General features: G+C 39.3%; 1 protein-coding gene across 2 annotated transcripts; it reads left to right on the top strand.

Moving 5' to 3' along the window:
• Nucleotides 1–118: 118 nt before the first annotated feature.
• Nucleotides 119–24,674, top strand: RND2 (Rho family GTPase 2). Of its 2 annotated transcripts, none has more exons than XM_014058255.2 (5): nt 119–377; nt 1,542–1,629; nt 19,159–19,268; nt 20,942–21,076; nt 24,124–24,674. In XM_014058255.2, exons 1-5 carry the CDS (start codon nt 276–278, stop codon nt 24,370–24,372), a joined length of 684 nt encoding a protein of 227 aa, XP_013913730.1. In that variant the 5' UTR covers nt 119–275; the 3' UTR covers nt 24,373–24,674. The 2 variants fall into 2 exon arrangements, with proteins under 2 accessions (XP_013913730.1, XP_087569393.1); XM_087713267.1 differs by lacking the exon at nt 119–377 and adding an exon at nt 475–602.
• The last annotated feature ends 1,779 nt before the right edge of the window (nt 24,675–26,453 follow it).

The following is a 26,453-nucleotide window of genomic DNA, read 5'->3' as shown; positions in this document are numbered from 1 at the left end:
GTGACACAAGCAAGGAGCGCCCCCTGGCGGCAGAGCCGATGGTTGAACTTCTAGCTGCACCAGGACCGCGAGCACTGGGGGCCGGGAGGGCGGAGCCGGGGGTGCGGCATCAGGAGCCGGAAAGCGGAGTCGTTAGCCGGTCGTTGGGATTGAGGAGGCAGGGGAGCGACCCATCGACAAGCTGCGATGTTTTGGGGCCGGGCGGGCTAGCAGGCAGCGCATAGTGTGCGGGTCGGTGGTCGGTCATTCACTCAACAGCGGGGACGCCGCCCGTCATGGAGAATCAGCTAGCGCGTTGCAAAATTGTGGTGGTTGGCGACAGCCAGTGCGGCAAGACGGCATTGCTGCATGTTTTCGCCAAGGACGCCTATCCCGAGGTAGGAGAACCGGGGCAAGGGCGGAGGACTGCAGGCGGCCCTGGATGGAGGAACACAGGGGAGCTTGAAGGGAAGCGAGGGGCGCGGACGGAGGGCCGGTCGAAAGGATGGGGCGGGAGGGCTGCGTCCAAAGGGACCGCGCTGCGGAGGTCACATTGTGGACCGAGGAAGTGAATTCATCGGGAAGCAATGGAAGTGAATGAGGGCGACTGGCTGGATGTGCAGGTGCGCTTGGAGGGTGCTGTTGGCTCGGGGCTGAGGTGGGCACGGACCCTGATCCCACCTTGGGAGGTCCAGCGGTGAGGTGAGCATAGGCTAGCCCAGTGACCACGGACTACTTTATGAAGGACTCCGCAAACTGCTGGGTTACAGCTGAGGCGGGGGCAGAGATTGAAAACCCGGTTGCAAGGTAGACTGTGAGATTGGGGAGACAAGACGAAACAGGGAAGGTAATGGGTAAAGTGTGTGGATCCTCATGCAGGAGGAAAAGTGGAGCCCAGGATTCTTGGTGAAGGAAGGAGGCTCAAGGGCAGGGTGATGTGAAGGACAGGAATCAGATCTGCTCAAGGAAAATAAGGGAATTATTATTATTATTATTATTATTATTATTATTATTATTTGAAAATTAGGAAACTAACCAGGGATGGAAAGTGGTGGTTGGATAATATAGTAAAGGTATAATATGGAATATTATGGGATAATATACCACTGCTATACCATCCATTCTGTGGATAATGCTAAGGACTGAAAAATGAGCCTTGGTCTCTTCAGGGAGCTATAAAAATCTAGTATCAGTTCCAAGCCCTTCTAGAGCCCTGTAAGCAGTTGCTTTCATCCTGGGGTAACTCATGAGTAAGCAAACTGCCGCCTCAGGTAGTTTGGATTACTGCTTCCATCAGCTTCATGTCGCAAAAGAGCCTTGGCAATATTAGTCCAGCACATCTGGAAGGCACAGTGTGTGTTGCTTACACTTACATTTTGCCGTCCCAACTAAGGCCTATGTATCATATCAAGAATAGAGTGAAGGCACCAGAATGGCTGCTTTTGAGAGTAGTCTGAAGAAGAGTGTGGACAATCTGATGGAAGTAAACTCTCATTTCTACAAGTCCTGTATCTGATTCTTGATATGCATTCTGATCCCTCTTTTCTGTCCATTCCCTGCAGAATTATGTCCCTACTGTGTTTGAGAACTACACAGCCAGTTTTGAGATTGAAAAGCAGCGCATTGAGCTGAACATGTGGGATACTTCAGGTAAGTGAGGAGTTATCTTTGGAAAGGCTGGAGTTTAAACTCCAGTTGTGATAGCCATTAGAAGTTGAGGTCTTGGAAAATATACCCAAGGGAATTCTACATGCTTGTATTCCCCCCCCCCTTTCTCTTTCCTCCACACCCTCTCTCAAAATAGCTCCTGCATATCTTTTTTTCCCACCACAACAATGCTAAGAAGTAAACTTGCTAGAGAGAAGATGACTGGATATAGTTAAACTTGAATCTGGGTCTCCCAGTGCCAGTCTCTATATTATACTTTTGTTGTTGTTATTATTTCTTTGTGATTATTTAAATATATACATCCTTAATTATAGTACAGGAAGTGGGAGTGAGGAATGATTCTGATTCATACATAACCCTTATTTACACAACCCTTATTTAATCATAGCTTGTTAAATAAATTGGCCAAACCAACAGAACCAGATTATGGCTTGGTGTGAATCTGGGTAAAAAATCTTAATGTTCCCTGCAGCAATAAAATTGTTAGATAATGACTATACTTGGAAAGTATAAATAAAACTCTTACTCCCTAGTTAAGATTATTTGGTGAGTAAGGCAGGTGTTTTGCATGTGTTGCTCTCTTCCCTTATAGTTATAAACAAATTATCAGTTCTACTTTGCCAGAGTTCTGACAAAGTTCTGTTTGTATAAAAGGGTATCTGCATTGTCAAAAAAGTCAATGTGGCATCCACCATCTTGAATTTTATCCTTCCCACAAAATCAGGATTTGAAATACATAAACACACATTTTCTTCCAATGTTTGCTAATTCTCCTGATTTTCAGTTTCACAAAGCTATTAGAACCAGATTTAGTAGTGTGTGTGGGAGGGGGCAGATTTGCCCATGTGATTGTATTCCCCCTCCCCCCACAAAGAGTAAAAGCTGCCATAGTAGCCCCAGTCCCTACGTCTTTCTATTTCTGCCACTTTCTGCCAGCATCTGATGATCAAGGTGATTGGAGAGAGGTTCAAAGTGAGGCCACACAAGAAGAAAAGGAAAAAACTGCTTTGGATCCAAGAGCAGTCCTCACTCCTGGGAGAAAGGCCCAGTGCCGTCTTCTCTTGTCTGCAGAAAGGAAAGGCTTTCTTTTACTACTGTTTCAGGAGCTGCTCTCCTAAGGCTTTTCTTGGGCTCATTCTGGCTGCTTTTCAATGTTGCCTTTTGTTTTGAACACTCCTCCCTGCCAGCTTTCTGCACAATTCCTCAGACATCAGGAAAATCTCTTCTGCTTTGGCTCAGGTTGCAAACAGCAGGTATGGTGCTGTGATCATGATGAGGTGTGGGATAAACATTGCTGAGGCTGGTTGGGGAGAGGGTGGGAAGAAGGGTAATCTGACTATTTGGGGCTCCCTTATTCTGTCTTGGCTCTGCTTTGCATTGATTAACTTTACAGCCTCATGATTGGCACTGCCAGACTCTTCTCTTGGCAAAGGTCTCTCATTAGCTTTGTTGGCTTGTGTGAAGGGATCTGTTGTATGAGGTGCAGCTGTGGCAAAATTGCTGGTGGCTTCTTAGGAAGCTGTAGAAAACCTCTTCTGTCTAAGGAGTGAAAAGGACATCTCTTCCTTTAGCTGTGGACAGAGGAAGCAAGCAAACAATTCTTTTGCTGTGAGAGGCCAGAGTAGTACACAAAATGATAACAATGCTTCAGCATCTCCTAATGAACAGAAATGCCAGCATTCTGCAAGGCTGAGAAACATTCAAGGCTAACAACGGAGCTCTGCTACTGAACTACAGCTTCAGTTTTGGCAGCGTGAGTAAAAACAGCCATCAGACTGCTTAGTAATGATAGTAGATCCAGCTAGACGCGCCAGAGATTTGTGGAGGATGGATCTAATGCATTTATTATCCAGAAAAGCTGACCATAGAAAGCTATGCCTAGTAATAAGAACTGGTTACCAGACATTATAGACAAGTAAAAAGTAGGATTGAATCTGGCTAGAATAAAAAACTGCTTGATCTCCTGCAAGTGGCATATGCCGGTCCTATGGGTGTTGCCAGTTGAAAACTGAGGTTCACATATGCAAATATCTAGTCCTGTCACCAAGTGATTTTGAATTGAGCCTTGATTTCAGAGACAGTTTATCATTAGCCAGGAGGATGTGCTGAAAACAAAAGTAATGTGAAAGTACCACAGTCCTTCCTTGAGTTTTAAGTTGAATGGGTGTTCAGTTTTCGTCAAGAAAGGCATCCTTAAATTTGTTGGGAAAAATGGAAAAATGGAAAGGCTCTTTATTATTCCTCCTTCCCTTTTGAAAACCCTGTAATATTTGACCAGATACACTTCTGAGTTCATAAACTACCAAGAATATCCTGTAGAGGATTCTTCTGCTAACTCAGCCTTTCCAAACTTGGTGTGCTCCAGATACATTGAACACAATTTCCAGGATGAAAATGATTATCCAGTACTTCAGCATTATTAAAAAAATCCAAGTTGGGATTTGTATTAGTTATTCCAATTCTTTACTGTTTTAAAAGGACCTGGAATACACAATTCTCGTCAAGATGGGGGGAAAAAACAATAAATCCAGTATAATTTAGAGCCAGTTTTAAAGTTCTCTATAAAAGTGACATTTTCCACAAATGTTCTACATTTTCATTTCTAAATAAAATATGCTGGATCTAATGTCTATCTTAAACTATATATTTTTTAATCTGTTGCTCCAATTAATGAGGGAACTGGCTTCTCTTAGTTGCCAAAGGAAAAATCAAAAGAAATCTAGTAGCACGCATTCCAGCTAACATATTTATTAAGAACAATTCACTTTCATGAGCCACTCACTTCAGCATGGAGTGACTTGATTGATGTCTGATTTAATTTAGGGAGAGGTCATAAAATGATATTTATAAGGTATCTGTAATCTGTCTCACAGGTAACATATATCTGCATCACCATGTTCCCCCTCCCCCGCACCATCCCAATTTAAATCCTACATGAGTCTAGCCAGTTCATGTATCTGATCAAATGAGCTGCAACTCTTGAAAGTTTATGCTTCTTAATAAAATGTGCTAGCAGGAAAAAGTGCTAGCAGACTTCTGATTTTGGCTGCCATTGATTAACATGGGTCTCCTCCAGTGGTGGGATTCAGCCAGTTTGCACCACTTTGGGAGGACTGGTTGTTAACTTTCTGAGCAGTTTGGTGAACTGGCTGTTGGAAGAAATCACTAGGGCAGAGAACCAGTTGTTAAATTATTTGAATCCCAATACTGGTCTACTCCTATAGTAGTAAGAGAATGGCTTTCTGTCCATATTCAATTATTCACATAGTATTTCATATCATCCTGATAATTGCAGTCAGTTATCCCTTCACATGTTTGAGGTGATAGCATGAAGAACAAAGCTTTATATCACAGTTGGAACTCTTCTTCTATAAAAACGATGCATGTTATGGTGAAGAAGTCTGAATGACTCTGAGCTTCACTGACAACATATGGCCCTGGCCTGTGGCTTTTGTGTGACTATATTATAGTCCAAAGCTGAACTGGGAAGTAATGTCACTTATTTATTTCCTCCAGCTTCTTGTAGCTTTTAACTTCTAGACTGGCCCCTTTAGTGAAACATGTACTTGTTTTTCTTCCCTCACATGTCCAAGTTCTATTAGATGAATTTCCCCCAACTTAATGTTTTTTCAGAAGTGTTAGCTGCTCCTAACCCCCAGTCTGTGGAGCATGTTCTTTTCCCTTCAGCCTCTTCTCCATGAGGAATAGCAAGGTGCATTGCTATTGGTTTTCTGTCAGTAACTTCATAGCCATGGTTAGCTTAAATTGTGGGGCAACAAGGAATTTCATAATGGCTGTTGACATTTGCAAAGATTTGTCACTGCCAAATACCCTTCTTACACCACTTTTGCACTTCTTCCAGCCTCTCTGTCTCCAGCTATGTTTTTTCTGAGTCTGGAGGCTGGTCAGCTTATATGTTATCTGCTGCACATGTGATGGTCAAGTTGGTTCTCTATTTCTTGTTTATGTTCATGACCATCCCAGGGCCATTTAATGTCTAATAGCTTTTAGGTTCTTATAAAGCTCTATGATTGAGAGCCTGTCTTGTTGCCAAAGTGTTGAGCAACATCCATGGTTTACCTTTAACAAATTAGTATTGGTTCACCTTGCCTCTTATTATGCTTTCTCATATTTGCTCTATGCATTAAAATCGGAGTTTGGAAGTCACAATAATTATTTTATATCCCAGATCATGTCTTTTAAATTCTGCTGAAAGGCTATAGAGTGTAATACATTTTTTGTCTTGAGCTAAGATTATAGTGCCATTCATCTCATTTCATGAAATATTCTCTCAAATTGAGCCTGACTTAGAAAACATTCACAACAGCCTTAGAAAATGGAAATAGTTTTTGCTAAGCTTAGAGCATGTTTCAATTTCTAATCTGTTTTTAAAACAGAAAAGAAAGTATGGTACGGTACGGTACGGTAAGTCTCGGATCTTTTTGGGTGTGGAACCCATTGAAATTTTGAGAATATATTGTAAATTCTCAGGCAAAAAGCTAATGGGTGAATTTGACTCTTCACGAAATGATAGCTATCTGGGACACTACTGATTGCAATCTACCAATTTAACCAGTTCTCTTTGCTATTCCCTCTCCAGCTCCTGAATCTGCTGCTCCCTATTAATCCTGCTTTATTTTGCCATTTTCTGGATAGGGGAAATATATCTGCAAAATATATTACTGTTCTATAGCACTCATTGTTTTGCTTTCCTCAGAATTTTGGCACTCAAGAGTTATCCTTGAAAATAAAGATAATGTTGTTAGCTGGTACTCTGCTTTGCAGAATGCCAGCTTCCCATTTCTAAAAAATTAGGGATTTTTTTTTGTTTTCAAAAAGTATGCTTTCAAAAGAAAGGTGGTCAGCACAGGAGGCCTTCAAACAGAGTAAGCCACCTCCCAGTGCCATGTTGGGGACCCCAGTACTACAGGTAATACCATTTGACAATCTCCCCCAGAGGTTATTATTTATGTTAATTTCCATGTTTTCTTCAGAATCCAAAACTGTTGGTTCCATATCACTTATTGTTATGAGGAGAATTAAGAGTGTAGATGTATTGCATGAAATATGTCCTTTATCCAAGATCAGTGCTGGTGAATCTCAGAAAACTGTCTTCTGATCACGGGGTAATGTAATAATCTTTGCTCTACATGGGGCTGCCCTTGAAGCGTGTTCGAAGACTTCAGTTAGTCCAGAATGCAGCCGCGCGAGCAATTGTGGGTGCACCTAGGTACACCCATGTTACACCTATCCTCCACGAGCTGCACTGGCTTCCCATTGGGCTCCGAACACGCTTCAAAGTGCTAGTCCTTACTTTTAAAGCCCTACATGGCATCGGACCTAGTTACCTGAGAGACCGCCTCCTGCCAATTACCTCCCAAAGACCAATTAGATCGCACAGATTAGGCCTTCTCCGGATTCCCTTTGCCAGCCAATGTCGGCTGGCGACACCCCGGGGGAGGTCCTTCTCTGTTGCAGCTCCGACCCTCTGGAACGAGCTCCCCATTGAGATCCGGACCCTCACTACCCTTCCGGCCTTCTGCAAAGCGACTAAGACCTGGCTGTTCCAGCAGGCCTTGGGCTGTTGAGTTGTCCAGCCCCACTTCAGGTTTGTGACTGTTGTGTAATTTTAAACTGTTGTTTATTTTTTTTATCTATCCCCCCTCCCTTTTATTGTAAGCCGCCCTGAGTCTCTTTTGAGAGCTGGTGGCATACAAAATTTAATTAATTAATAAATAAACAAACAAACAAACAAACAAACAAACAAATAAATAAAAAGCCAACATTTATTTAGGGTTCAGTTCATAGTAGAGAGTCACTATGTGAAATAAGAGCAAACATCAAGTTTGGGAGCCACAAACACAATAGTGCTGACAGAAACTGAGAGATGATTTGGATGGAAGTCAAAAATAAATTGATTCTTACCTCTACGTCTTGACCACAGAGGGAAGATTTATCTTGCACTTTTGCCTACATTGTACAAACTATGAGCCTTGATGCCTCACAATCAGACTCACATATAGTGCTAAGGCAGTGTTTTTCAACCTTAGCAATGTTACAAGTGTCTGGACTTCACTCTCAGGATTCCTCAGCCATCATGCTAAATTATAAAGTAGTTTATTATGTTGGTCTAAATGTAATATATACACAAAGCTGATGAATAATTTATGTTAGAGCACTAAACTATTGGTTGAAGATGGGTTTTTTGTTGTTACTTGAAAGTAATGAACAAACAAGGAAGCATGGGGTTTCATTGTTTATTCCTATCTTGTTTAAGAAAGGAATCTAACAAGGAATTTTCTATTAAGGAGTGATTTGGGGCATACACAAGATTCTCTGACTCATTTAGTAAACCCTGATTAAAACAAATTATGGTTTAGAACATAAAAAGCCAGCTTCTTCAGTCTGGGATCACAACCAAGGAAAAGAATGGGAAGGGCAATGATATGACATGGTCAAGATGTATCTGTGAAGAGGAAGGTTGGGATTTTTCAGAATTTTTGGATTCCTTGAGGGAAGGGGAGAAAAGGGGCAGTGTTAAGTTTCAAAACAAGTTTACAAAATTAATACATGTTTCCTAGCTAAACACAATGGAGAATTGTGCCAGCATATTTTGTTTGGGTACATATGCATGCATGCATGTAGGCATGTACTATTACCCTCATTTGTGTAATTTTTAATTGGACAAAACAGTGCATCCTAGGTCAACAGTTTTTGAACCAAAGTACCTTAAATGAGTACCTTAAATAGAATACATTCAAAATCTGGGATCCATGACTTCAGTGGAGTTGAAATTTGGCAAATTTTATAAAATGGTTTATAATACAAAATGTCATGAAACATTTCCTGTGCAGATGTTTGATTAGGTTAAACAGTTCCACATGGGCTATTTTCAAGGCAAATAGATCTCTGAATACTTCCCAACTTTTCTAATGAAGAGTACTGCACATTGGAAGTTCTGTCATTGATGAAGGCATTGAGGAACCTGGTAAGAAAATATCTCTGAAACAATAAGTAGGTCATGATGTGTGTGTGTTTGTGTGCCTGAGTAAAAAATCAGCTGATATATGTAGAACATGTGTGTGTTCTGATGTACCATGATGTATATAACCAATATAAAACAAACTAAAACATAGCTCCTGCCTGAAGCAATGTGCACAAATCTGACAGTCAGATAAATTGGGAATAGGAAAGGCAGAGATTTAGCAGGGAGAAAATGCAGTGGGACTTTGTTTCCAGTAAGGTTAGGTTGGGAACAAACAGTTTAAGTTAAAGATATAACAGAAATGAATTTTCAACGTTTTGCACGCTGGGAGTTATAGGGACGAACTAGATACAAGTTAAATAGATAGTTTCTATCAATAAAGGAGAATATTTGCAACTCGGGGTTGACATGAGGGGTCCTTGGTGCTCTCTGAGCTTGCTTGTTTTCTTGTAGATGATTACTCTAACTTGATAACATCATCAATACTAGTAAAGAGTGCTATTTGCTATCAGTTTATCTTTAGTTTCTATCTTTCTGTATCTTTTTAAACTAGATACATTATCTTTCATCCATATGCTTTGGTGTGGGTGAGTGTTTCTATCAGCTCCTAGGTATTCAGAGAATTGGTATACTGGAAATGTTTTTTTAAATCTTTCTCTCGTGAAAATTATTTCACTATTTTTTATTAGCCCAGAAAGATGTTAAGGGTGATGAAGTTGGGAGCAGAGAATAACTTTTCCTGTGCAGTGGAGAAGTGATCTTGATTCTCCCTCCCTGTTCTGTACCTCTTTTTAGAAAGGGGAAAAAACAGACATGTTAAATGTTAAATCAGGCCTTGTAAGCCTCAGTTTAACCTACAGAGGCCTGAACTGCTGGAGGTGGTGGTTGTCTTTGACTCAGAGGATAAAGAAAAAAGGTAAATGCTGTATTTTATTTCAAGCATTTGGTATATGATTATGCAAACTTTCAAACATTGTGGAATGTTTCCTCTGGCATGAATTGGTAATGCTATTTCCTCTCAGGGTGTTTTTTTTTTAATAAAACCACTTTAGGAAAGCACAGCGGAAAAATGAGATGATATTTGCATCTTTTCTCAGGCTAATAGTTTGCATTCTATTTGCAAAAAGAGTTGGGATGGTTACAGTTGCCATATTTCAGTATCAAATCACTGTGCCTGACTGATCTATCTTCAGTTGTCTTTTAAAGCACACAGCAAGCTTCTGGCTGGATAGGAGATTTTTTTTAAATGCTAGACTTTGTTGTTCTTTGTGCCCTTCAGAGATTAGTGAAAAATTCTAGGCAGAGAGGAAAAAATATTGATGTCTGTCCTTCCTCAATTTTTTTGTTTCTAGGGAATGTATGTGGCTGTTAAAGTTGTTTGGATAAGTTCCTTATTGAAAGATACTAAACCAAGAAGATGTGAAAGCAGCGGGGAATAATGCTGCTTTTCTCAAAAGGAGCAGTGATTCTGAAAAACATTTTATTGGGATCTAGCCAAGAAAGGGGATATCTTAAAAACGAAGTATATGTTCCAATGTTATTTTTCAGCCAGAAACCCAAATACAGCACTTAGTTTGAGAGAAGGAGTAAGTGAAGTATGGCTAGAGGTGTAGATTATTATTTATTTATTTATTGTAATGATATATAGCCCATTTTTAGGATATCAATCCTCCCATCAGCTTACTGACAATACAGACTGTAAATAAAATGACAATGCATGTATTTCTCTCTCATTTCTCAAGATCAAAACTATGTTTTAGAGATATTTGGTTATGTAGCCTGTCAGATTGGAAAACTTTATTTTCAATTGTACAGTTTTAATTTTTCATGTTTTAGAAACTAAGAAATAGTCAATAGGAAAACTAAAAGAAGTACAGATTTTAAGTGGTGGAATAAAATTGTCAGCAAACATTACAACTATCTAATCTATTTTGGGGGTGTGTGCTTCTGAGCAACATGTAAGTGTAAAGGAGCCTACTGGTGCATGCTGGTTTGTTTGACAGGATTTAGCCACCCTCCCCCACTTGATTTCCAGCTGGCTCTGGCTGTTTATATTTTAAAAGTAAGAAACAATATTGTAAAGTGAAGGAAAATATGTACAATCAAAGAAAGCAAGTCTAATACATCAAAACAAACATCGAACACTAATAAAGGCTCAACCTCTACCTTAGCTCCAGGCCTGGAAGTAAAGCCATATTTTCAAAGATCTTTTGAACAACTGCAAAGTGGAAATAGGAACTGTACTGATCTATTGGGAGAAATGCTATTCCAGAATGTAAGCACCATAACAGTGAAGGTGTGCTTTGTATGTCTCAAAGATGACATTATTTGATTGAATGGACCCACAAATGCCCATTCTGCCTGATCTTATTGAGTGAGCTGACACCATGGGAAATAGGTAGTCTCTCAAATTATGAAGCCTATTGGTAACTTTATAGATGAATTGCAACTAGAGTCTAATTGGGAACACAGCCATCACTGTCATGGTCCAATCATCATGCTACATTCTAGGAAAGCTCCATGTTCAGCACAATGCAGTAATCCATTTTAAATTGACTAGAACAGAGTGATTGTCTGAAGAGCCTGGGCACAGCTGGGTCTCTTGATAGACCTTTGCAAAGGCCCTTCTGGCCTTAGCCTCCATCTGTTCTTTGAGCAGAAGCTGAGAGTTCTCAATGATTCCCATATTGCATACCAGCTCAAATGGGGAAGTGCATTCCCATTTAAGACCAAACACATTCCTTCCTATTCAGACTCGAACAGCCTCCAGACATCGGCATTGACAAGATGGTGACAGGATCACTGATGGTTGGTTGAGATAGATAATTTATTATCACCTGCATACTGATGATTCTGGATGCCAGACCAATTGATAGCCTCACCCAGCAGTTTCATATAGATATTAAATGGGAAGGGGTGGAGCATCAAGACTTGAGGCATCCCACAAATGAGGGGTACATCTCCCCATCAACATTGAATGGAATAGTCCCAGAGGAAAGAGATGAATCAACACAAGATAGTTTCCCCCATCTTCACAGCTGCTGCAGAAGGATACAATGAGATATGTTAGTAAAAGTCATTGAGAGTTCAAGAAGAATAAGAATGGATGCATAATATCCCGTCTTGGCTCCACCAAAGATTATCAACAAATGCAAGCAGTACTGTTTCTGTGCTGCAATCCATCCTGAAACCTCCTGAAACAAGTCTAGATAATTTAATTCCTTTGCAACTAATATCTAACTATTTTAACAACCTTACCTTAAAGAATTGCCAAGTATTAATTTCCCCCTAGCTAAGTAGTAATAATACAGGTAGTCCTTGACCTACAACAGTTCATTTAGTGACTGTTCAAAGTTACAGTGGCATTGGATAATGGGACTTAACAGTTGCAACCTTGGCAACATCCCCATGGTCATGTGATCATTCAGCCGTTTGGCACCTGGTTCACATTTATGATAATCACAGGATCATGTGATCACCTTTTGCAATCTTCTGACAAGCAAAGTCAATGAAGCCAGATTCATTTAACAACGGGGTTACTAACTTATCAACTTCAGTGATTCACTTAACAACTGGTAAGAAATGTAATGGAGCAAAATTCACTTAACGTCTCACCTAACAACAAAATGTTGGGCTTAATTGCAGTCATAAGTCGAGGACTACCTGTAATTTGGGCAGCCTAATCTTGCCTTAAAACATGGATTTTAATTGATGCTGAGTTTTCATCCATGTTTTATATTTTACAGTTCTAATTTGACTCCATATTTGGATTTGGATTTCTACTGCTTTAGTATTTCAGTGCTTCCATTCTAATCATGTCCCTTCCCCCCTTCTTTTTTTTTCTTTCCCTTTCCCTTTCCCCTTCTCTATCTTGAGGGCCTTTTTAAACCATTTTAACAACCTTACCTTAAAGGAAAGATTGGATGATAGATGTCTAGAATTGTTGAGCCTATTAATGGTGTTTGGGAGAAAGGATATGTTGTGCAGTCTCCTTCAAAGTGGGAGGAACTATCTACTTTCCTCAACATCATTCTATGGATGCAACTATAGGTTACCTTCTGGGCAAAAAGGATCTGAATTCAAGAGACAAATGGCTGGAGCACCTGATCCATTTCATTGGGAATCACAGATTCTAATTCATTACAGATAATCTCATAAATCCATGCCCTAGGCATTTCAAATGGGCCTGTACAGTCATTGAATAGAACTTATCAATCATATCTACCAGATAGTATGAATGTTCTCCATATTTCACACAATGATTCTGAAAATATTCCTGAGATCATCCCTGTCCAGCAAAGAAGAAATAGTCTTCAAAAAGACAACTGTGCATGAATGTGATAAAGGTGGAGAAAATAGTGTTTTGCTGCTCTTATTATTACAAGGCAATCCTGAATGCAATATCTTACTTGTGTTGGGTTGGATCTATTCTGGCTATTCTTACTTATTTTAAGTCTTCATAGCATCTTTTCTGCAGTGACTTTGGAATACATGCACAGCATAGGCTGAGAAAGAGCTTCGGTGGCCAGGATGACACTAATTTGTTTTCCCACTGCACAATGCAACTTCCTGTCATTAAGGCATTGAAAACTGGCTCGAGTTGAGCTCTTAATTTAACTGAAGAAGTTGAAATGCTGCTTTTTCCGGAGAATTAGTAAAATAAAGAAGCACAAAGAAGCAAGGAGACCTTCCCTGGTCATAGATCAATAGCTGTCTTTCCATTTGAAAAACTATTGGGCAGATGGTTGAATCGAGGTCTGTCTGCTTTAGATCCTGTTTGTGAGGTGGAGGTTAATGTAATACGTCAAACTCAGACTATGTGAAATTGTTATAGAAGACCTCTGTAGAGAAGATTTTTTTCCCCTTGCCATCAAATAATCACTGTCAACTATTATAATGGCTCGTGTGATCTGCTGTTGCTGGGGTGGGGGGTTATTTTACTATATTATACTATATTAATTTATTTGATTCTTTTTATTAGTTTTATTGTTTTAAATGTGGTTTTTATACTCTGTAAGCCGCCTTGAGTCACCACAAGCTAATAGGCGGCAATCTAAATTCAACAAATAAATAAATAAATATGTGAAAGTGGAATCTTAGAAACATAGTTCTCAGGCAAGTTCTGTCTCAGAAGAAATTAAGCAGCAGCTAAAACATCTTTATTTAGAAAAGCATTTTGGATTCTTTAAAAAACCCTCCAAACATGGAGAAAAAATTTGTTACTGGAATTCTTTCTCATTGGACTGCCCATTTCTGGGCCATAAACATCTAGCTTAGAGCGTGGGAATTTGCAGTGGTTAATAAAAGATCCACTGGATTTAGGATGGGGCAGGCATCAAGGTCATTGAAGAATACTGTGCAGATTAAAGAGCCATATATGCATTTCTAGGGGCAAAAGAACTGTAGTCTTGCTTATTCTTTAGTCTTCAGAGTGATGACTTAGAGGCTGATATTCCGAGAATGAAAAAAAGGGAAAAGCTATAATATAAACTGAAAATAAAGTGTAGAGTGCGTGCTATTTGCTGAAATTAAAAAAAAATATGAAAGAAAAGAGTTGGATACCAGGCATGCATGTCCCATTTATTTCTTGATCCCTTTCCTATCTTTGACTTCATCTTCTGGAGCTAAAAGTTTATGTGACAAACCAACTCTCACTTTTGTTGAGTTCACTTTTGCTAGTGACAACCCTGCATTGTGATGGGCTATAAAAACAAAATGTAAGTGAACAGGGACAATATTATTTAGCCAAACATATATTAACAAGGCCTCTCCCTGGTTGTTTTTCTCTGGGTATAAATGGAAGTCTTCTTGCATGAAAGGTTGCCATGACATTACTAGGGGAATCTCAGAATGAGTTTTGAAATCCAACGAACTGGCTGTGATGGATTGTGCTACAATGCATATTCTATGAGGTCTGAGGCATAGCTGGCTGGAGAATTCTGGGAGTTGAAGTCCACAAGTCTTAACGTCTGACGACCTCTGGCCTAAGTGATTCCTCTATTGCTTTTGTTCATGGGGAGGGAGGAAGTCTACTAAAGTTGTCTACACAGCTGCCTTACTAATAGAAACTGACAAGTGAATTTTTCTATAATGACATACAGCTGTATAGGGAAAAACCTTCTTGTAGATTCCTGTCAATTGAGCGTCCTGGGAAGTCTTAAATTTGGCTATCACAGGCCAAAAAATTGCCTGGATCCCACCTTGACTTGGAGACTTCACTTTTTTAAGGTAGAGATTTTGGAGTGTTAATACCCTTAAAAAAGAGCTGGATGGGAGGGAGACAGGGAAGGAAGGTAGGTAGGAAGACTTTTAAACATGGCGTTTACCTCTCTCTCTCACCTGCCTGCCAAAATACCTAGTGATAAAATACTAGTTGAATATAGGAAGAGAAGTAAACTTTTCTCCTCCTTTGCCTTTGCCTCCTCTTAGATGTTTCTTTGCTAGTTGAAAGTTCCTTTATGTAGTTGTTCAGTCACTGCCTTGCAAATTTCTCTCTTTTTAACCATCAAGCTAACAGTTCCCAGAACTGCCTATTAACACTATGTTAATCCTTTGGTTCTAAAACTAGACTTAGTGAAATAGCTAATTTAGCATCCTGGAAATGCGCTGCATGAGAAATTAAATTTCTGTCCTTTAGGCTATAAAGAAGATTATGGATAGTGGTGAAAAGAAGGACAGGAAAGCTAAGTGGTCCTGGAGAATGATAGCATTCATTTAAATTAACAGATTAAATTGGTACCAAATACGTGCTTAATTCAAACATTGTACTAATACTGGTTCTGAGCTTTCATGTATCAAAACTTACTTACCAGTTTTATTTAACATTATATAGCATTCCCTATTTGGGAAACTAGAGAGCCTTTTTTTTTTTAGTAAGTGCAATTTTTGTAAGATATTGAAATGAGATTCTTCTGAACTTGACATCTTAAAAGGATAAGCTATACCCTGTAAGAGTACATCTATATTTAGTGTGTATGTAAGGACAATTGCAGGGAGCATAAAAGAAGTCAAGATGGCAGCCGTGCCCACATCAGAGGTTCTGCCTTTTTTATGTGGTTGCTTTTTACATTCCTATAAAAAGGGAGGGGGTAAATAAGAGTGTGGCAAGTACAAGTGGTTATGTTGAAAGATACATTACTGTCTTCTATAGCCACCCTGAATACCCAACATACATGATTTAATCTGTCTAAAATGTAATGGGAAATGCACAATTCTTTTGCTTTTTTAATTATAATACATGTGAAAGAGGAACATACCTGGCTCCTTTGCTTTAAAAGGCCAAGCATTGGTCTTTTTTTTCTTTTCTTTTTTTTCTTTTAGATGAAAAATTCTGTTTCTTATTTGCAGTTGTCGCTTAGCCAAAGAAATGTTTGTTTCACTTGAGGGGAACAATGTTCTGTTGATGAAGGGGTGTTATGCAGCCTTGATCAAAACATTCATGTTGGAGAGCAACATTTATAAATACCTGATGTTTTTATTTTCAGGAAAGATCATGCAGATTTATGAGAGTTTAATATTGAAGTAATTGGGAATTAATAATTCAGATTTGAAGACTATTATCAATTTATTTTTAGAGGACATACTGACTAGTTCATTCTTGATATCATTTTATTAAAAACATAAGATTTTGGCTGGCAATTTGATAAAAACAAAATGCATAAGTGCCTTAATGCAGAAAGGCTGAATAGAAATTATGGAGATATTCAGAATTCTTGGGTTCTGTAGAAGCATTGCAATTCATTCTCAGAAAATCTTAAGAATCCATTTCAAGGCAGAATAACTTCTAAACTTTCTTTCCGTGGGTGTTGTGATGGCTTATATAGCTTTTCTGTTTCACAGTTGATAAAAATTATATCCGGTAGGAGGGAGGACCAATACTGGTGTTATTTTTGATAAGATGAAGGAGGCTGTGTGGAGCAAAAAACAATATTAAACAATTCTATCTAATTCTAACTCTCCACTCCTGCCAAATTTATATTTTGTATGAAATTCCATTTTAACACCCTTGTCTTCAAGAGCCTTGCTATGGACTATTTGATATAAGTTGTGCGTTCTCATTTCTTGTAGACAGTAATCTATTTTATCCAGCAGCATCCTTTATCTTATAGATATTATGTAGCAAAAACAGTTGTTTGAGAAAGGTACAAATTTTAAGAAATCCACTGTAACTATGGAAGAATAAAATATAGCAAAAGATTATACAAAAATATCATCTTTACATAGGATCAGGCCAAATAGGAAGTCTTAGCATGAAAAACATTATAATCTTAACAACATCTACTATTAAAATTGTTTAATTTTAAGATGTTTATGGAGATTCTCCATCATCCAGATTATGGTTATCCAAAAGTGCTTCCCCACCCACCCACCCACCCACCCCAAAGGCAACTAGGCTTTTTTCCCCCTTGAGGACATTTCATTTCTCATCCAAGAAGCTTCTTCAGCTTTAATTTTAAAATATCATCTTTAACTGAACAATTCTGACTTGGGATGAGCTCAATCCTTGTCTTATCCCATATTATTATTATTTTTAAGTATAATTCTTGGGGGGGGGGAATCAATAGTTTCAGTTTGCTTTTTGGTGCAGTTGCTATTGGAGAAAGTACAAGTAGAGTGAAAATATTGCTTTTATCTTTAGCTTGGTCACTTTCATGATCTCTGTACAATGGGGATTGCAATTCAGCCACAAAACAAATGCATCTGGGCTGCATAGGTCAAGATATCATCCCAACTCTCATTTGCATTCCAAGTTTTGAAGCTGTCCCATCTGTCATGATTCCCGCTTTTGCCAAATATTTGGCTCCATCTGTTAATGACATCTGGTTCCACCTGCCATTAGCTGCCATGTTAATGCTGTTAGACATCTGTCATCACTGACTGCCATCACATCTGCCATTAGTGACTGACCTCATCTGCGACAAGTAGAGACCCATTTGAGTAAAGCGTAATGGCTCCCTCTAAATACTGATCTTGGTGTGGGGCAGTGATTACATCTGAGTTGAATACATAGGGCCTGCCAACATTTGTGATTCCCTCTCTTTTTTTCCTCTGAAGTCATCCACATGGTGAATGTACTAGATCTTTTAATTAGATTGGGGAGGGTCATTTTTTTTGCTCCCACTTCCCCTGATTGCTTCAGGAAAATTCAGCTGGCTGCATTTCTTTAGGTAGTGTGGAGGCTCTTTGTCAGGTTTCCACTTAATGTTCTAGGCTGCATCTGAGAAGAGTGTGCAGTTTGTATTGTTGATAGGTTGCATCTCGGTGGATTACGTAATTGCAATCAGTTAATTTATGACCCCTGCTGCATGTGTTAGTATTTCTTCTGTACAGTATGCTGAAGGGAAAGTGATGAATCCATTTTGAGCTCTTTGCCCTTTTATAAACAGACAGGCTGCTTTTTCACTGTCATCCAGTCTATGAACACTATAAATTATTTAAATGACACTTGGAATTTGCAGAGCATTTAATAATGTTTTATCAATACTCCCACAACCCCATCAAACTGACTGTTCTCATTTTACAGAAACAAAAATGCTCTTATCTAAGCCCCTAGCATGTTGATTGTAGAAAGGGAAATGAGAAACTAGGAAGAAGTACAAAATAATCCAACAAACGTAAGAATTTAAGAAGCTTCCCAGCTTCATTCCTGTCATAAGCCTGGAGTTTTCAAGACCTTTTCTACCTTTTCTTCCTTCATAACCTTTTAAAGGACCTAGGCAGGAAGTGAAAAGGGCCATCTTTCATTCAGGAGGATATGTAAAAATCTGGATTTTGTTGCCTTTTTCTTGAGTGCTTTGGCATTTCTACTATCAACTAGACTGCTAATATTTTAGCTAATGATGTTAAATCATGCTGGAGTTTGGTACGATGAAGACACCAGACCAGAAACTGAGAAACACTGAATTTTAGTCCTGCAAAGGCAGCTGCACGACTCAGCCCTAAGAAGGAGACAGTGGCAAACCACATCTGAAATCTTGCCAATAAAACTTCTGGAACTACTCTAGACAGTCCTCAAGACTCAAAAACTGACTTGAAGGCATGCGCACGCACACACAAGCATGAGCACATACTCACACACACTCACACTGATGCTATGGTTGCCAAACATTCATATTCCTGAATATAATACTCTCAACTTCAAATCCATATTTTGATACCTAAGATTATGTAATGGCCACAATGGCGTTTTGTATGTGTTTATTTCAAATTTTGATTGAGGGAGCAACCTGGAAGGAGAGAGAAACAGCTGGAGCTGAAGATACAATAAAATGAAATGTAGAGAAAATGGATAACAAAGGAAGAGATGGGGAAGAAGGCAGGCAAAGGAGATCAGAATATGAATGACTATGAACAGGGATGGTGAGAGAGAAGGTGTGATATTTCTGACCCTGCATTTCTGGCATGTGATTCATGGAACTTTTAAGAAAATGGGATGCTCAGGCTGAAAGAAACCTCCACCCTATCTGCTGTAGAATATATTAATATGAGCCGTATAATTAAGTTAAAATTGTGTCTTTCTCATGCAGGCTCAACATACTATGACAATGTCCGCCCCCTTGCCTATCCAGATTCAGATGCTGTTCTTATCTGTTTTGACATTAGCCGTCCTGAAACTCTGGACAGTATCCTTAAAAAGGTGAGATTGCTGAAAGTGCTATTAAAGGGGAATATAAAGATATGATGGTAAAGCTAAGAAGAGCTTCTTTATTTTTGGAAAATAGGTTTGTATATTGCCTAGAGACAAAGAGGAGCTTTCCTTCAAAATCGCAATTGTATCACTATAGTTTAAAAATAGTCTATTGCTAGAAATGCTAAACATCTGATTAATTATGAAAAATTGAAATATTGCAAAATTACCAACATGTGTCTATAGAAATATGAATAGAAAAAAATGCTGTTAGAAAAATAGCACTGATAAATTCACTTAATGAGGATTGCCATAAACTCTTTATTTGAGATAGATAGATAGATAGATAGATAGATAGATAGATAGATAGATAGATAGATGATAGATAGATAGATAGATAAATAAATAGATAAATAGATAAATAGATAAATAGATAAATAGATAAATAGATAAATAGATAAATAGATAAATAGATAAATAGATAAATAGATAAATAGATAAATAGATAAATAGATAAATAGATAAATAGATGATAGATGATAGATAGATGATAGATAGATGATAGATAGATGATAGATAGATAGATAGATATATAGATAGATAGATAGATAGATGATAGATAAGATAGATGATAGATGATAGATAAATAGCTAGATAGCTAGATGATAGATAGCTAGATAGCTAGAGAGAGAGAGAGAGAGAGAGAGAGAGAGAGAGAGATGATAGATAAGATAGATGATAGATGATAGATAAATAGCTAGATAGCTAGATGATAGATAGAGAGAGATGATAGATAGATGATAGATAGATGATAGATAGATAGATAGATAGATAGATAGATAGATAGATAGATAGATAGATAGATAGATGATATAGACTCGAATCTCAATAAAGCAAAGCACAATAAAATGAGTTATGTCAGTATATTTAAAGAAAAAACTGAGGGAAACAGCATGTCTCTACCTCAAACCTTGTATGCTAATTTAGAAAAGCATCCTCAGTTTTTGCACATGTTGACAACTTTTATGTTTCTCGTGACCAGAATGATGATTCTCTACATCAGATACAGGTAAGTCCTTATAGCCACTCATTTAGTGACCCTTACCAAAGTTAAAACAACACTGAAAAAAGTGACTTACAACTGGTCCTGACACAAGTGACACAGCATCCCCTTGGTCATGGGATCAGAATTCTGGCATTTGGCATCGACATGTATTCACAATGGTTGCAGTGTCCCAGGGTCATGTCATTGCCATTTGTGAACATCCCAACCACTTTGTGACAAGCCAAGCCAATGGGGAAGCCAGATCTTCTTGACTGCACCCTTCACTTAATGGCAATGATTTGCTTAAGAACAATGGCAAAAAAAGATCATAACATTAGACGTGACTCATTTAACAATAGCCTTGTTCAGCAATGGAAATTCTGGTCTCTGTTATTGTCATATGTTGAGGACTGTGTTTGTACAGAATCTTGGATCACAGAAATTGTTATTAGTTGCATTCTGCTGCTGCTTGTACAAAGGTCTAACCATTAGTGTCTCCATTTTTGTGTTGGAAACATGGGTATGGGATTAAGAAAAGGTGTGATATGGGCATGAGGTGGGATAATTGAGTCAATGGCCTTGCCTAATTATATTAAATCATTTTTAATTTAATTCTTTATATTTTTCTCTCTTATAGTGGCAGGGAGAGACACAAGAATTCTGCCCTGGTGCCAAAATAGTTTTGGTGGGCTGCAAACTGGACATGCGCACAGACTTGAACACTTTACGGGAACTCTCCAAACAGCGCCTTATCCCTGTTACGCATGAGCAGGTGTTTATTTTGTCTATAATTAAAGTATGTGTTAGCCTTGGTTAAGTCTCGGTTTGTTGCCATGGGGGGGAAGGGAGTGAAGCTGTAGAGAACTGACACACATATCCCCGTCCACATATATGACAGGAAGTTTTGGACTTAACCTGGGCCAATTCTGATAGTAGCCATGTAAGTTTGCTAATAAGATTAATTAGTGATCAGATCATTTTTGTAGTGTCCCTACGGAACAACTTTTTATGAAAGAATTGCCAAATATTAATTTTCCCCCTAGCTAAGTAGTAATAATACAGGTAGTCCTTGACCTACAACAGTTCATTTAATGACTGTTCAAAGTTACAGTGGCACTGAATAATGTGACTTAACAGTTGCAACCTTGGCAGCATCCCCATGGTCATGTGATCAAAATTCAGACGTTTGGCACCTGGTTCACATTTATGATAGTCACAGAGTCCCTGGGGTCATGTGATCATCTTTTGCGACCTTCTGACAAGCAAAGTCAATGAGGAAGCCAGATTCATTTAACAATGGGGTTACTTACTTATCAACTTCAGTGATTCATTTAACAACTGATAAGAAATGTAATGGAGAAAAATTCACTTAACAAATGTCTCACTTAACAACAAAATGTTGGTCTTAATTGCAGTCTTAAGTCAAGGACTACCTGTAATTTGGGCAGCCTAATCTTGCCTTAAAGCATGGATTTTAATTGATGCTGAGTTTTCATCCATGTTTTATATTTTACAGTTCTAATTTGACTCCATATTTGGATTTGGATTTCTACTGCTTTAGTGTTTCAGTGCTTCCATTCTAATTGTGTCCCTTTCCCCCATTTTTTATTTCCCTTTCCCTTCTCTATCTTGAGGGCCTTTTTAAACTTCTAAATATATAATTAAATATATTGAGCTATAGTAAAGCTCAGAATGAGGCAAAATCCCTCAGTGTGGGAGCATGCAGGGTTGAGCCCCAGTTGCATCTTTTAAAGAGACGCTAGGAGCTGCATTGGATCCCATCTCATGCTTATTTTGCTAAAGTAAGCATGAGGCCAAGGTGCATCAGCTATAGGTACCGTATTTTTTTGAATTAAAGATGCACCTTTCACCCCCCAAAAGAGTGTGGAAATTTTGGTGCGTCTTCCGAAGCCCTGCCCTCGCATCCCATTTTTGCGAAAAACGGGCTGGGGGGAAAGCAAAAACAGAAGCGTTTTTGCCTTCCCCCAGCCCCCAGCAGCATTCTGCTGGGAGTTGGGGGCTTCAGTGGGGCTCTGGGGGAAGGCAAAAATGCCCCCATTTCTCCAAAAAATAGGTGAAAATGGGCCATTTTCCACAAAAACAGAGGGTTTTTTTTGCCTTTCCCCAGCCCCCGGCAGTAATCTGCAGGCTTCAGCAGGGCTGGGGAAAGGCAAAATTTTCTGCCCGTATTTGCAACAACGGGCATTTTTGCCTTTCCTACTGAAGCCTGCAGAATGCTCCTGGGGGCCGGGGAGGGCAAAAACTTTTTTTCTTACTTACCTCTTCAAAATCTTGGTATGTCTTATACACTGGTGCGTCTTATAGTTCAAAAAATACGGTATATGTAGAGGAAAAAAACAAGCCCTTTTCTGTCTTAATGATTTACAAATCTGTGTGCACTTTAACAGCATTTTGACAAACCATGCTAATGCCAAAATGATATTTGTATGTTTATATAATTGTGCAAATGCCATAATTATGTACAGGTAGTCCTTGACTTATGACCAAAACGGAGTCTCGAATAGCATTTATATTTATAAGTTGTGCCAGTGTTAAGTAGGTATCATATGACTATGCCCAATTTTACTACCTTTTTTTGCAGTGGTTCTTAAGGGAATGCAGTAGTCATAAGGGAATGCTATGGTCATTAGACAAAGCCATTGTCCTCAATGGGTGTTTCTTACCGGAAACCAGAAATAAAAACAAGTTTCTGGAAAATAACATTGTAAATCATGATCACATGATTGCAAGATGTAGCAAACAGCCATAAATGTGGGCCAGTTGCTAAGCACCTAAAATGATCACATGACTGCAAGGGGGTGGGGGGGCAGCTGTAACCAGGTTGCAAGTATCTTTTTTGGGTCTGTGGACCAGGTGTCACTTGAGGCCTGTATTTGCATATGACATCTAACAATCTACCCGACCCGACTGTAGCTGACACTAGCTGTGATGCTTGCATGAAATCATGCTCTCCTTGGACCTCCCGACAGATAACCATGTGCATGTATGTTCTTATTGTTTTTTCCCCTTTCCTTTTATGCACATATACAAAATTGCTTTTCAGAAGTAAATAACTAGCCTAAAATAGCCTAAAGAAGTGATCCACGCTGATGCAAGCAGATGCACAGGCCAAAAACTACTAATAAGAAAAAGTACCCTTCCCAGCTGAGGTAGCTTTAATTTTAGATGAATTTTGTATTTGCCTGAGCTGGTTTGTTCCCTGAGTTTGTCTTGATGCTTTTTAAAGGCATACTACAATCTGCCTTGTCCTGTCTATGCGGATGAGCAAAGCCCAGTGTGCATTCAAAAGCTCCCTGAAATAATTGATGCAAAAAGGAAAGAGGAGAAACAATAACCACACCCTGATATGAGCCCCAGCTGGGGCTAGAAGCTCCTTCGCTGCTAATTCCACCAGCAGAATCTTCTGCTCCTTATCCCAATTGCAACCTTCCAAAAGGGGAAGCTGGGCTAACTTGTTTTTAACCTTTTTTTCCCACCTGGCGTCCATAGATCCGTGCATATTTCTCACCCTCCCTCTTTTAGACACAGTCCCTCTCGCTCCATTTTTAAAAGACACTCCTGTATCCTTTCCTTCCAGGAAAAGTACTAAAATTAATTAAAAGCTGTGATTTAAAAGAAACATGTGGAGTAGCGTGTCTGGGGAAGTGATAGGTACTTGCCAAAATGTGGAGGAGGAAAAGGGAGGTGGTTGCAATGTAATAAGCAATTACCAAACTAAGTTGGGGGGTGGGGGTGGAAGAAAGCAAAAGGCTGTGGGTGAATTATGGCATAATGCAACAATGTGTTTTCCCCTTACAGGGCAGCATGCTGGCCCGGCAATTGGGTGCTGTGGCGTATGTAGAATGCTCTTCCAAGGTGTCAGAGAATAGTGTGCGGGATGTTTTCCATGTGACCACACTGGCCTCAATCAATCGGATGCATAAGCACCTCAAACGCAGCAACTCAAAGCGAGGACTGAAGCGGATTACGCAGATGCCTGGACGGACAGATTTATTGACTGATTCTGAGATCCGCAAAGACCGGGCCAAGAGCTGCTTGGTGATGTGAGGGTGGGCACAACTGCAGAGGGGCTGAAATATAGCACTGCCTGTCCATATCACTTTGTGTAGTAACTGGGAATGGAAGGTCTTTGCATTGAGGGCCACATTGACCAGGATGTAGGTCAGAACAAACTAAGGCCTGTCTGGAAGCTGAGTTGGGAGGGATCTGCCTGAAACTGCAAATGCTCAGCATAGTGCAAAAGCATCTAGATGACCCACAGTTGCACAAAACAAGAAAAAAATACTCAGGTAGTAGACATCAACACTTCCCTGTAAGAAGCACTGGGGGCGATAAATACTTCAAATCTTCTTAAGGAGTTATTATTTCACAATTAGTTTCAAATGTGTAGATGTCCAGGCACCCCAAGTGTCTGGCACTTTGGTTGCTGTGGGGTGTGTCAGTCAGTCCATGCCCACAGCATGTGTGCACATGTATACATGTGCTCGTGCTTGAGGGCAGTCATGGAATACAAGAATTACAGAAGAGTCAGAGGAAATGGTGGTCATTTTAGATGAAAAATTGGATCAATTAGGATGGGAGGAGGGGGAAAGGGCTGAAGGTTTTCAGCAACTAAATAGCTCTCAGGGTACTTGACACTCTTGAGTAACTGGCAAGTCATTTTGTCCCAAAAGTGCTCTTTCAAAAGGCAGATGGATTTTCTTGTTTTTCCTTGAAGATGTTTCACTTCTGATCCAAGAAGCAGCTTCAGTTCTGACTGAATGGTGGAGAATGGAAGGATTTATAGTCATATTCCTGGCAGTCATCATGGCACAAGAATGTTGTGCCATGAGGACTGCAGTCATTCTCCACCATTCAGTCAGAACTGAAGAAGCTGCTTGGATGAGATTTGAAACATCTTCAAAGAAAAAACAAAGAAAGTCCAGTTGCCTTTTCAAAAAGCATCTTCGAGACCACCATGACTTGGAGGACTCCATAAACATTTGATAGGTCACCTCACTACTTGGCAAATTTCTGAAAGAGATCACCAGAGATAATTGGCAAGAAAATAGCTCTTTTGGAAGAGATGGTTTTCCTTATTTCTACCAAGGGTAGAAGCTCAAAAATTGTCTCCACTGGAGCCTTTGTTTTCAATAATAGCTGCTGTGGTCTTGTCCTGAATGCACCTATAAGTCCTTTTTACCTAGTTCGGGAGACTAGGGACTCTGCCATGACCATGGCTGCATCATAGAAAAGAACCAGTTTTTCTTGGTCCCCATTCCTGTTTCATGATCTCCTTTCATGTGGTGGTGATGCAGAGGGATAGGATTGAAGGAATGCTTTTTATTCCTGGAAAGAGGAAAAAAAGGATAGCCGACAGGTAGTAAAATGTCTCCAACATTGTAAATCAAATCTTTTGATTTGGGTTGCATTTCTTTGAGGTGGGTGTTGTAACTATAGTGGAATAACTTACCTCAAATTGTTGGCAACTGAAGTCTCTTTATCTTGCTTTGGGACATTAAAAAGCAAAATACATGTTTTAAAAGGTTTGGAACTAGACCCATATGAATTCCTTGGGCAAGCAGGATTGAATGTGGCAGAGCATGTGCCTATGTGAGAGAACAACACAAGACTTCATTAAAGAAGTCTTGTGTTGGACCAATCAGTTGGGCCAAATCAATGGAGCAAAATAAGTGCTGCTGACTGTCAGCTCAGAAAAAAAGAAGTAGAGTAAGCTCAACCCACCCCATAGGGTTGTATTTGTGGAGGAAATGGGCAGCCATATATGCTACCTTGAGTTTCTTAACTAAAAGTCAGGATAGAAATTAATACACATTGCATGAAATATTTTTTTTGTGCAGTTAGAAAGATTGCTTACAGAGAGTTTGACCCTCTTCTAATGTATCGACAAAGGCAGAGCAGGAAAGGAAGATGACCATTCTGTAGACTAGAGGTAGCCTTGCTCAGTCAGAAACCGATAGCTTTCTGTATCACACCTACTGCAGCAATTATTCAGCTGGTCCTAAGGACTCTGGTGAAGACCTGGTGTATCCAGAGCAGAAATTTGTAAACTGTTTTTGATTACATAAGAGTGGGGAAAATTTAAGCTGCAGGCTTTCACAATTATTTCAACATTTAATGGCTCCTTG

Source organism: Thamnophis sirtalis, unplaced genomic scaffold (genome assembly GCF_051295495.1).
Source record: "Thamnophis sirtalis isolate CommonGarterSnake01/CBP01778 unplaced genomic scaffold, rThaSir2_p1.2 scaffold_4, whole genome shotgun sequence".
NCBI lineage: Eukaryota > Metazoa > Chordata > Lepidosauria > Squamata > Natricidae > Thamnophis > Thamnophis sirtalis.
Note: the sequence above shows the minus strand (reverse complement) of the source record. Positions and strands in the feature narration are given on the sequence as shown.